General features: G+C 34.9%; 1 protein-coding gene across 1 annotated transcript; it reads left to right on the top strand.

Annotated features, from left to right (window-relative positions):
- Positions 1 to 5,345: 5,345 nt before the first annotated feature.
- On the top strand, positions 5,346 to 8,369 carry LOC132606132 (rop guanine nucleotide exchange factor 5-like). Its single transcript, XM_060319487.1, has 7 exons — positions 5,346 to 5,917; positions 6,201 to 6,317; positions 6,409 to 6,563; positions 6,798 to 6,872; positions 6,958 to 7,248; positions 7,330 to 7,686; positions 7,762 to 8,369. The coding sequence occupies exons 1-7, from the start codon at positions 5,683 to 5,685 to the stop codon at positions 8,191 to 8,193; spliced, it is 1,662 nt and encodes a 553-aa protein (XP_060175470.1). The 5' UTR covers positions 5,346 to 5,682; the 3' UTR covers positions 8,194 to 8,369.
- Positions 8,370 to 11,751: the final 3,382 nt, after the last annotated feature.

Consider the following 11,751-nt stretch of genomic DNA (forward strand, 5'->3'; position numbering starts at 1 on the left):
AATGCCCTCTATTTATAGGTATGCCTCGTGGGCCTTGAATACAATACAAAGCCTTTTAGAATAAAGAAAACCCTAAAAAGGATAAGGTAGGACCGTACGGTCTGACACCCGTACGGTTGTCAGTACAAAATGACAGAACGGTCTCTTGACGCGCGGCAGCATCACAACTGGTTAACCGGACCAATGGCCACGTTCAGATTGAATCGGAGTAACCGGACCAATGGCCACGTTCAGATTGGATCGGAGTAACCGGACCAACGGCCACGTTGAGTTTGATTCGGAGAAACCGGACCAACGGACATACTTCTCTTATCCCGAGTCAGCTGCATTCGGTGCAATCCCCCGGTCTGAAGAAAAGACCGAACATACTCGTGCTTATTTGGACTTGCCCTCGACCCCCGGTCTCACTGGTCTTACATTGACCCGGTTTTTACCGTATACACCTTGAATAAATTTTATCATACCTTCATTGATTATTTCTTTCTTATGGTCCACCCAAAAAGTTCTATTTCTCAAACCTAACTAACCTTAAATATTAAGTTTTTCTTCGTCATATATTGATCGCTTTCTTATTCTACTAGATTTTCGCTCTAGTGTTTGTGTCTTCTTAAATCAACCTTCATCGTCTCTGTTGTAATGGATTAACCTCATTTTTCTTAGACAACTAGACTAAAAATCCACAAACTAACATGTCCCGTCTAAATAATTAAGTTTGAACCGTTGTGCTTTCTAATTAATTTAACTATTTAAATACCCTTGAAGTATGATCTAGTCGTTGTTAATGGAACTTGTTTTCTTATAAGCAGCAAGACAAGCATAGGGAATTTAATAATAGTGTCACTTGAAAATAATTTAAAAGCTGGCAGGAACTATAACGTTCGAATACACATGCATGGACCCACAAAAGCACGCACGCATGTGCTGCAACTTCAGCCACAGTCACAATAGTTATCTATATATTGACCTTATCATATGCTGCAAAGTGTAATTTCAGTATTTCCCAGATATATTGATTATGTGTGTATATATTCTTTCATTTATATACAGTACTAGCCATATAAGCCAGTGCGATGCACGGGCCGAACATGTTTATTCATTTTAATTAGTCAGTCTTTAAGATTTGTATTTTGTAAATAACTTTTAAAAATTTGTCGTAGTCATGACAATGAAAATTGTTCATCAATGTGAAAAAGAAAATTAGTAAGAAGGTGAGGAAAAATTAATAGTTTGATGCTAGATTTTTTCTTTTAAATTGTTTAGTATCTTATATGTATACCGATAAGTTGATAACCATCTCAATCAATTGAACATAAGAACCATTGTTGTATATATTGAATTTTTTAAAAGCAAAACTCATAAAATATTTTTATTAAATTAATTAAAAAATATCTTAATAAGGGGTAAATTAGTTATATTATAATTTTTAATATTAACAATTTTAGATAAAAAGAACTGTTATAAAGAAATCAAAATTAGAAAGATATATATTATATCATAAATCACCAAATTTTAATTCCGAATGAAAATATAAAGTAATACATTTTATAAATGTAAAGGAATAATAATCAGAGAATGCAAAGGAGAGTAAGATAAGTAAAGTATTGACAAAGAAGGAAAACGGGGATAAAAGTAATTGTCTAAGTTAACATATCAAGAGAAAGGAATTTTCGTCTTATTTTACTCTTTACATTAATTACTTATTTTCAAATCAAAGCTATTGAGACTATACACCAATAAATATAGATATTATGATAAAATATATACTTCATTTATTAATTTTTAAAGAACGTGATAAGAGGGAGTGACTCTTATCCCCGTTTTCCTTCTTTCTCAATACTTTAAACGTGAAAAGAGAACGAACAATAGCAAAGCAAATTTGTACCAAAAGCTATGGATATATGCATGAGAAGAGAATAAATATTCAGCAAAAACGTGAAAAGTCAAAAGTGAACAAGTAAAAGTGCACGGAGGAAATAAATATGTGTCGGAGAATTAAAATTGAAGTGCATACGTGTATACATGAGAAGAGAATAAATATTCAGTATTATCAAAAGTGAACAAATTAAAGTGTACGGAGGAAATAAATTTGTGTAGGAGAATTAAAATTGAACTGCATATATCTATACATGAGAATAGAATAAATATTCAGCAAGAACACGAAAAGTCAAAAGTGAACAAGTAAAAGTGAATGGAGAAAATGTGTCGAAGAGTTAAAATTGAAGTGCATACGTCTATACGTGAGGAGAGAATAAATATTAAGTAATATAACATATGTCTACGTGGGATATAAAAATAATTGGATAAAATGTACAAGTTATATAGCTTATGGTACAAGCGTTCATTGCGAGTACAATTTGTGAAGCTCATGGTACAAGCTGGAGAAGCGGTGTTCGTCAATAGAAAAGAAAATAAATATTCAGTACTATGACATATATCCACGTGAGATTTATTAATTCTTAAAGAATGTGAAAAGTCAAAAGTGAACAAATTAAAGTGCACGGAGGAAATAAATTTGTGTAGGAGAATTAAAATTGAACTGAATATGTCTATACATGAAAAGAGAATAAATATTCAGCTAGAACACGAAAAGTCAAAAGTGAACTAGTAAAAGCGCATGGAGGAAATAAATGTGTCGGAGTATTAAATTTGAAGTGCATACGTCTATACATGAGAAGAGAATAAATATTAAGTACTATGACATATGTCTACATGGGATATAAAAATAGTTGGATAAAGTGTATAAGTTATATAGCTAATGGTGCAAGCATTCATTGCGTGTACAATTTGTGAAGCTCATGGTACAAGCTGGAGGAGCGGTGTTCGTCCCTCCTCCACGCTTATATATAATAGAAAAATATATATATATTTTTAGTAATGTGGCCAAGTAATATGAGACGAAGGGAGTACTTCATTTTTATTAATTCTTAAAGAATGTGAAAAGTCAAGTATAGTAATGTGGCCAAGTAATATGAGACGAAGGGAATACTAATATGAGACGAAGGGAGTACTTCATTTATTAATTCTTAAAGAACGTGAAAAGCCAATTAATGTGGCTAACTAATATGGTATGGAGGGAGTACTTCATTTATTAATTCTTAAATAACGTGAAAAGTCAAAAGTGCACAAGTAAAAGTACACGGGGGAAATAAACATGTGTCGGAAAATTAAAATTGGAGTGCATACATGTATACATGAGAAGGGAATAAATATTCAGCAAGAACGTGAAAAAGTCAAAAGTGAACAAGTAAAAGTGCACGGAGAAAATAAATTTGTGTAGGAGAATTAAAATTGAACTGCATATGTCTACACATGAGAAGAAAATAAATATTAAGTACTATGACATATGTATACGCGGGATATAAAAATAGTTGGATAAAATGTACAAGTCATATAGCTTAGGATACAAACATTCATTGCGTGTACAAATTGTGAAGCTCATAGTACAGCTATTGGAAGCTATGTTCGTACCCCCCATGGTACTCCCTCATTTATTAATTCTTAAATAACATGAAAAACTAAAAGTGCACAAATAAAAGTACACGGGGAAATAAATATGTGTCGGAAAATTAAAATTGGAGTGCATACATGTATACATGAGAAGAAAATAAATATTCAGCAAGAACGTGAAAAGTCAAAAGTGAACAAGTAAAAGTGCACGGAGCAAATAAATTTGTGTACGAGAATTAAAATTGAACCGCATACGTCTAAGTAAAAGTGCACGAAGAAAATAAATGTGTTGGAGAATTAAAATTTAAGTGCATACGTCTATACATGAGAAGAGAATAAATATTAAGTACTATGACATATGTCTACATGGAATATAAAAATAGTTGGATAAATTGTACAAGTTATATAGCTTAGGATACAAGTATTCATTTCGTGTACAAATTGTGAAGCTCATGGTACGGCTATTGAAAGCTGTGTTCGTACCCCATGACACTTATATATATTGTAAAATTCTGGGGTAGGAAAAGACCTAAAAATATTTTAGAAATCTTGGAGCTAGTTATACACACAGTATATTATTCACAGTGAAATGAACCGAACCGTATCGACTGGAATTGTTTTTATCACATACTGAATATTGAATAAAAGAGGAAAAATCCCCCGTTCAGTTATTGTATTCGACGGTATGCATTTGAAAATTTCCCAAAACTTATTTATCATATTTAGGTATTTTTGCTTCTATGATGCACCATTATAGACATATCTAAAATAATTTTACTATCACATATAATTTATTGGACCCCGTTATTCAATTCTCAACACAACTTCTTTTTACCTTTAATGTTATACTAAAGAAAGAGGCATGATTATATATGTTATTACATGTATTCAGTCAATTACGTTACCACCGATGCATGTGGTGCAGCGAATGAGGCTGCTCCACCCTTAATCAGAGGTCTCGGGTTCGAGCCCTGGAAATGAAAATCCTTGGTAAAGAGCGCTTCCTCCGAATGGGGCCTACGCGGCACGAATCCAGATATAATCTGGCTCCAATGCGGGTACCGGACACCGAGTGGGAGATTAAAAAAAAAACAAAAAAAAAAGTCAGTTACGTTAACTATATGTTATTTGAAGTTAAACGTTCAACCTTACTTCAACTTTACAGTCATTAACGTTTAATTTTAAGAAGCATACATATCATGTTTAGGAAAAGATGGTACTATTCAAAAGGACTATTCCATAAACGGTCACTAATAGTTAGAAAATCTAGATTAAATAAATAATGGTAAAGCATTTCGCCGAAGTCAGTTATATATGATATTATAAACGTTAGCCCGGACGGCAGGTTGTCAGATTCTATGTCTAATGTTATGGAATGGCTTGTACATCCTCATCTTTGATTCATGATGTACTCATTTATGATTTGAATAACAATTGAGCTTATTGCTTCTATTCAAAAAAAAAAAAAAAGATATGAAAACTGTTTTTTTGGATATATTGCCATTTTTGAAAAGATTGGTTAAAAATATGGCACAGGAAATTGATACTGTAAACAACACACAAAAGAAATGTATTAAGTCGTTTTTTCTTTTATTAAAATTAGCATTAATATTAAAAACCCTTTCGCCTCCATGAACTTTCAACTAATTTGATAATATCCAACTAAGGTAGAAATGTAAACTTACTATAAGGCACTCCATGCTTTTTTCTATTTTTTGGTAAATGTACTCACTTCATTTCGAGTTAAGTGTCTTATTTTTTTTTTTAATATTTAATAAATTAATAATTCAAACATTCTGCTTAGCAAATTTTAAATCACAAGATTTAAAGGAGAGAATAATAATTTCCTAATTCTTGTAAATAAATTAGCCAGAAGTATTGACATGTCCGTCAACCCTACGGCTGTGATATTTTAGTACTCATAATATTTTGAAAGGGGCTGAAGGGAGAGAGAGAGACGTTGGCAAATGGGCATTGACAGTCACCTTAAAATTTGAAAAGATTGGAGACAAAACACACATAAAAACAGAGAATAAAATCAGAGGGACAAGTCTTCAACTCTTCTGTACACCCATACTTGTGCGAGAATCCCGTCTAAGAAGCAAACAGCAAATGATGTCTAATTTCTGTTTTCTACTAAACAATCTTGGTCAGCTTTGAAATTTGAGATTTCCTTGATGGAATGCATACAAGTGTTGCTTTGTAGTAAGTAGTTTCAGAATATTGGAGGGTGAGATGGAGAATATAGGTAAGAAAGAGAATGGGTTTTGTGGGTCAGAATCATTGAGTGACAAGGGTAGTAGTACGACTTCGAGTTCGAGCAGATCCAGTTCTGACACATCCTTTGATGAGAGCAAGGGGAAGAAGGACTGTTGTTCTTCACTAGGATGGCCTATTCGGAAGCCCCAAATGACCAAGTCTGATGATGTGCATAATTCCACCTTCAATAAGCTTCATTCAAGTATTTCAGGTTTGCTTTTCTTCTTCTTGAATTTTATGCTTCAAAAAGGAAGGACAATTGACATGCCTTCGAGCTCAGCCAAGCAAACACTTTTTACACCCCTTTCACTTTGTTAATTAGAGCCTTTTTTGGAAAGAAAAAAGCACAGATTCTTTTCTTTTTTGGGGTTGCATAATATTTTCCTTTACCACTTAATAAGACAATATATGTTTCCGCTTTCATATTCAAATTTGAATGATTTATGGCGGTCCTCGATTATAAAATCGTCTGAGTTATTGTGGGCATTGAACAGAACTGGAGATGATGAAAGAAAGATTTTCAAAATTGTTGCTGGGTGAAGACATGTCTGGTAGTGGCAAAGGGGTTTCCACATCATTGGCCATTTCAAATGCCATAACCAACCTCTGTGGTAAGTCTTAGCTCCCTGTCTCTGAAAATATGTATTTGGATAGTACTTTTGCCGTTTTTGTAAGATTAGTCACAATTTGACAAAAATACAGCTACTATATTTGGACAATTGTGGAGACTAGAACCGATGGCTGAGGAAAAGAAATCAATGTGGAGAAGAGAGATGGAGTGGATTGTTTCTGTTAGCGACCACATTGTTGAATTAATACCTTCTTGGCAAACATTTCCTGATGGAAGTAAGCTTGAGGTACTTATTCTTCTCATCTGCATTAAGGTTAAAGAAAACTTTAGCTAACTGACCACACTCACATGGACTTATTGTGTTTGTTTCAAGTTTTTCAAGAATATTTCCAACTTTTTTGGGCCAATTGGGTTAAGCCTTCTAGTTGAAGTGCAATACTTTCTTGACATTCAAACATGAATTTCTTGTGACTGTGCTACTTATCTAGCTGCCACATTTAATTTTCTTGTTTGTCTCCAGGTCATGACTAATAGACCAAGAGCAGACCTTTTTATTAATCTTCCAGCTCTCCGGAAACTTGACAATATGCTTAATGTAAGAAGCTCTTCGTCCTATTTGTCCCAATAGTACTACCTGTAGATCTTCGGAATAGATGTTCACATGAATGATCCATTTGCAGGAAATACTAGATAGCTTCACCAATAAGGAGTTTTGGTATGTGGATCAAGGGATAATGGCAGCAGAGGATGATGGTTCAGCCTCTTTTCGGAAAGCCATCCAGCGCCAAGAAGACAAGTGGTGGCTGCCTGTCCCAAGGGTGCCTCATGGTGGTTTGCTTGAAGACACAAGGAAGCAGTTAAATCACAAACGTGAATGTGCTAGTCAAATTCTCAAAGCTGCCATCTCAATAAATAGCATTACATTAGCTGACATTGAAGTTCCTGATTCGTATTTGGATGCTCTTCCAAAGGTACATCTTTCTCGAAGCATTTACTAGAATTCTAACTATTTGTCTCATCAAGCTAGATGTTGATTATGTTTTTGTGTCTAGAATGGAAAAGCCTGTCTAGGGGATGTCATCTACCGCTATATCACTTCAGAGCATTTCTCCTCTGAGTGCTTGCTTGATTGTCTTGATGTGTCGAGTGAGTATGTTGCTTTAGAGATAGCAAACCGTGTGGAGGCTTCAATTTATGTGTGGCGAAGAAGACATCATCCTAGACCTCCTAATCCAAATCGTTCTACAGCAAAATCATCTTGGGAGATGGTCAGGGATCTAGTGGTTGATGGGGGAGACAAGAGGGAGTCGCTTGCTGAGAGAGCTGAAAACCTCCTGCTTTGCCTCAAGCAACGATTCCCTGGCCTAACCCAAACTACTTTAGATGCCAGCAAGATTCAGCACAACAAGGTTTGTTACTACTACTTTCTTCCTGGTGCTCTCTCTCATACAATTCAGTGACAAGATTTTCCTGTATCATTTCAGGATGTAGGAAAGTCCCTCTTAGAGAGCTACTCAAGAGTCCTTGAGAGTTTGGCATTCAATATTGTGGCACGAATTGATGATCTACTATACGTGGACGACTTAACTAGGCAGTCTGATAAGCTGTCAGCGATTGCCCACAAAAAGGTGTCAGCCACCCCATATAGAACACCGAACTTTTCACCTGTGCCTCTGATAAGCCCTGCAAGGGGGGAGAGAACTCCATTTCTCACTGCAAATACTAGTAATAAACTAGCTCGACGTGGCATCGGAGTAAAGAGAGTCTTGTCAAATTATCTCGGCTGCGAAGCAAAGACAAAGAATTCATTGGAGGCCTTTGCTTCAATTTCTAACAAGACTTCTGACAACATTCAAAGTCCAGAGCTATCATCTTACCTTCAACCTGGAAAAGCTCTACGATCAATAGACCGCTGATCTGTGGAACTTAAGTTAAATATTACTAGTTAGGAATGAATAGAGCAAAAGGAAAAAGGATCCATAGATGATAGATACTTTCTGTTCGACTTTATTATATTTCATTTTCTATTACATGTTGTTTTACATAATAGTTGAGATTATATGTTTGTGTGATGTACACACTCTGTCTGTTTGTTTGCTTGTGTTTTTCCCACTCTTTCTAAGTCATGGATGAGGAGAAGCACGCGATCATAATTTATACTAACTAATTTCTATTATTTAGAAGCCAACAAGATGAGGATGAACACAGCACCAAAATATTGTACAAAAAGCAGCATAAGATGTACTGTGAACTTGGGACGATAACGTTTGCTCCTTTTGATGAAACAACATTTGTGTCCCTTCTGCTTCAAAGGGCACACACGCGTCCCTTTCTCTTCAGTGGAAAGCATGTGTCCCTTCTGCTTCCAAAGGTAAAGAGGTTTCATTCCATTTCATCCAGACCATTTCGAAAGTGCGGAAATCTTCATTCGTGAGCCCTAAATGTTAGAACTAAAGAAAATGGTAATTTTTCTCAACAATGGCTAATTATTATTGGTATGGCAAGCGGTGATAAGTCTAATGAGAAGATTTACTCAAATAAGAGCACAAAGAAGGATTTTGGCAGTAAAGCAGCAGAAGGTTACCCCTTTACATTTCTTGGAACTGTTACACATTGATCAACCAACCCCATGAACGCCATTTCTTGAGCAGAATGAGAATCTGAAAAGAAAATTGCAGACTGCAGAGGGGTCTGGAAGTATTTGAATTTTCAGTGATGAGTGGTGAAGGAGTGATAAAAGCGGAGAGGATATGTGATTTGGGGAAAACCATATTTGTAGCTGTGGGAAAGAACGTGGAGGAGGGCAAATCCATACTCTCGCGGGCCTTGAAGAGCTTTGCTGGGAGAAGAATTTGTGTTCTTCATATCCTTCAGTCTATTATTTGTTCTCACTCAGTAAGCTCTCAGGCTTTTTCAACAAATGAACCTCAACAAATGGGAGGGCAAATCTCAGGCTCTCTGTAGGTGAGATCAAAATTTGGAGAGTGAAGAGTGGAAGGAATCCTCTTTTTAAGTCCTCGGTACTGCTCTTCTCTCAATAGGTCTATGGTATTCGGAAGTGGAATGCGAAATATTGAATAGAATATGCGGCATAACAAATGTTGTCATGAAGGCGCACTTTCTAAATTTATATGACTCAGCTGTTGGCAGACAATGTTGTTGGTTCCCTTTTTGGTTCGTGTTTGTTGCCATCGGCGAAGTCAGGATTTGAAGCTTGTGGGTTCGGGGTTCTAATATTTTATAGTTACTGAGTTCTAAATTAATAATGTGTACACATTTGACAAAAAAATTAATACAAATATATGATTCGAACCAAAGCTACTAGGTTCGGTCGACGGGCTAGCTCCGCCCCTGGTTGCCATATATATTCCTATATGACCACATTTTGAATTTATTCTAATTTTATGCTTATCTGAGTTTTCTATCTTTGTTAAGTAAAAAGCTTTCTCATACTTAAATGCATATAGTCGACTGGATAAGTTTACGTGATGTGCTGAATACACCATGTATATACACACACATTTCTTTTGCATTGATTTTACACTTTCACGAGTGAATGTTTTACTGGTCCACTCTCCATCTCTAACTTTAGCAGTGATGACGGAGATATGCTATATTATCTTGCATATATGCAGTCTCTACTTCAACCAGGAGAAGACAAATGAAAAATAAATAAGTGAGGCTGCAAACAAGAACAGTCTAAAGTGTATTTCTTTTTGGTACAAAGTCTAAAAGTGTATTGCATTTCAAGCATATTCCACTTCAAGTTGTTGGGCTCGTGCTCGAGCCGCGAACCATCTAGTATAAATTTGTATGTAACAGTTAGAAATTTGGATTATGGTTTAGCTGCACGGGAAATAGGTACTCCCTCCGTACAAATTTATGTGGCATCGTTTGACTAGACACAAAGTTTAAGCAAAAAAAAAAATGACTTTTGAAATTTGTGATCTAAAATAATCATTAGACATTCATGTGGCTATAAATCATTTCATTAAGAGGGTTGAAAATGAAATTTTAAAGTTACTTTGTTTCTATAGAAAAATGGGACCAACTTAATAGGAAAGTGTGTCACATAAATTAAGACGGACGGAGTATTAGGACCCGTTGGCCATGAGAATTTTTCACTTTTTCTGGATTTTTTTTTTCACTTTTCTTGAAAAGTAACATTTGGCCATGAAAATTCCAACTACAACTTCAAGTTGTATTTCGAATTTAAAAAATATCCAAAACTTTATTTTCACTATTTTCACTTTCAGTTTTTGACCTTTGCTTTTGTTTTTCCTTTTTTCAAATTTTACACTAAATTTTTTATTTTTATAAATTTGACCTCATTAATATCAGCCAACAACCAGGGTAAATACCCAATTAGGGGTGGGCGTTCGGGCCATCGGATTTGATATGAAATTTTCGGTTTGGATATTCGGTTTTCGAATTGAAGAAATTACAATCCACATCCAATCCAAATAAGTTCGGATTGGATTGGATATTTTAAGTTCGGTTTCGGATTATTCGGTTTGGATATTTCGGATTTTCGGATTTGACTCTTGAGACTCAAGGCAAACTTATTAGGAACGAAATTCATGTGTTAGTTCCGCAAAGGTAAATCTAAATCTTATTTGCTCAGTAAAAAAAGTCTTCCAGTTCAAATTAGGATTAACAAATCCAAGTCATGTCCAACATAGTAAACCCATACCAAATAAAAGCATTCTGGAAAAGTAGAAATGAACAAAATAAAATCTAAGTAGTCATTTGGAAAAATATCAAAGAACTCTGTCGTGGGTGACACTAACGTATGACTTTTGAGACTTGAGAAGTAAGAAAACCCTATAATATATTTGACTTAGTAGAGAATTGTATATTGAATTTAATATTTTAATGAGTAGGGCCTTAGGTACTAATTTATTGGACCTTTAGAAACTAGAGTTATTAGTATACACATATGATATAGGTAGAACTAGACAAAAGGTATAAAAATTTCGAATTTTCGGATATCCAAAAATCCATAGTACTAAATTCATATTCAATCCGAAATCCATAACTTTTAAAAATAAAATCTGAAGTCCAATCCATAATCTAAATATCCAAATCAAATATTTAAAAAGTTTGAATTTCAGTTTGGATTTCGGGTTGGCCCAAACTGTGCCCACCCCTACCCAACTACATTGTTTCTTGAATATTTCCCAATTTGCTTTTGATGGTTGTACTGGGCGGTGAACTTACAAATTACTGGAAGGGCCTGCTAGCATATAACTTTTTTTTTTTTTTTTTGATAAGCTAGCATATAACTTCTAATATACTCTTCAGGGGCGGATTTAGGATGGGAACCCCCATGCATTTGCTCGGATCCTATATTTGTATTGAAAAATGCAGTAAATATATAAGAAATATGACTTGGGAACCTTTTAACCTTTTAACAAAGTGTATTGTTGGTCTAGTGGCAGAAAAAGAATCCTTTAAACTTTGCTTCCCTTGGT

Source organism: Lycium barbarum, chromosome 8 (genome assembly GCF_019175385.1).
Source record: "Lycium barbarum isolate Lr01 chromosome 8, ASM1917538v2, whole genome shotgun sequence".
Taxonomy (NCBI): Eukaryota; Viridiplantae; Streptophyta; class Magnoliopsida; order Solanales; family Solanaceae; genus Lycium; species Lycium barbarum.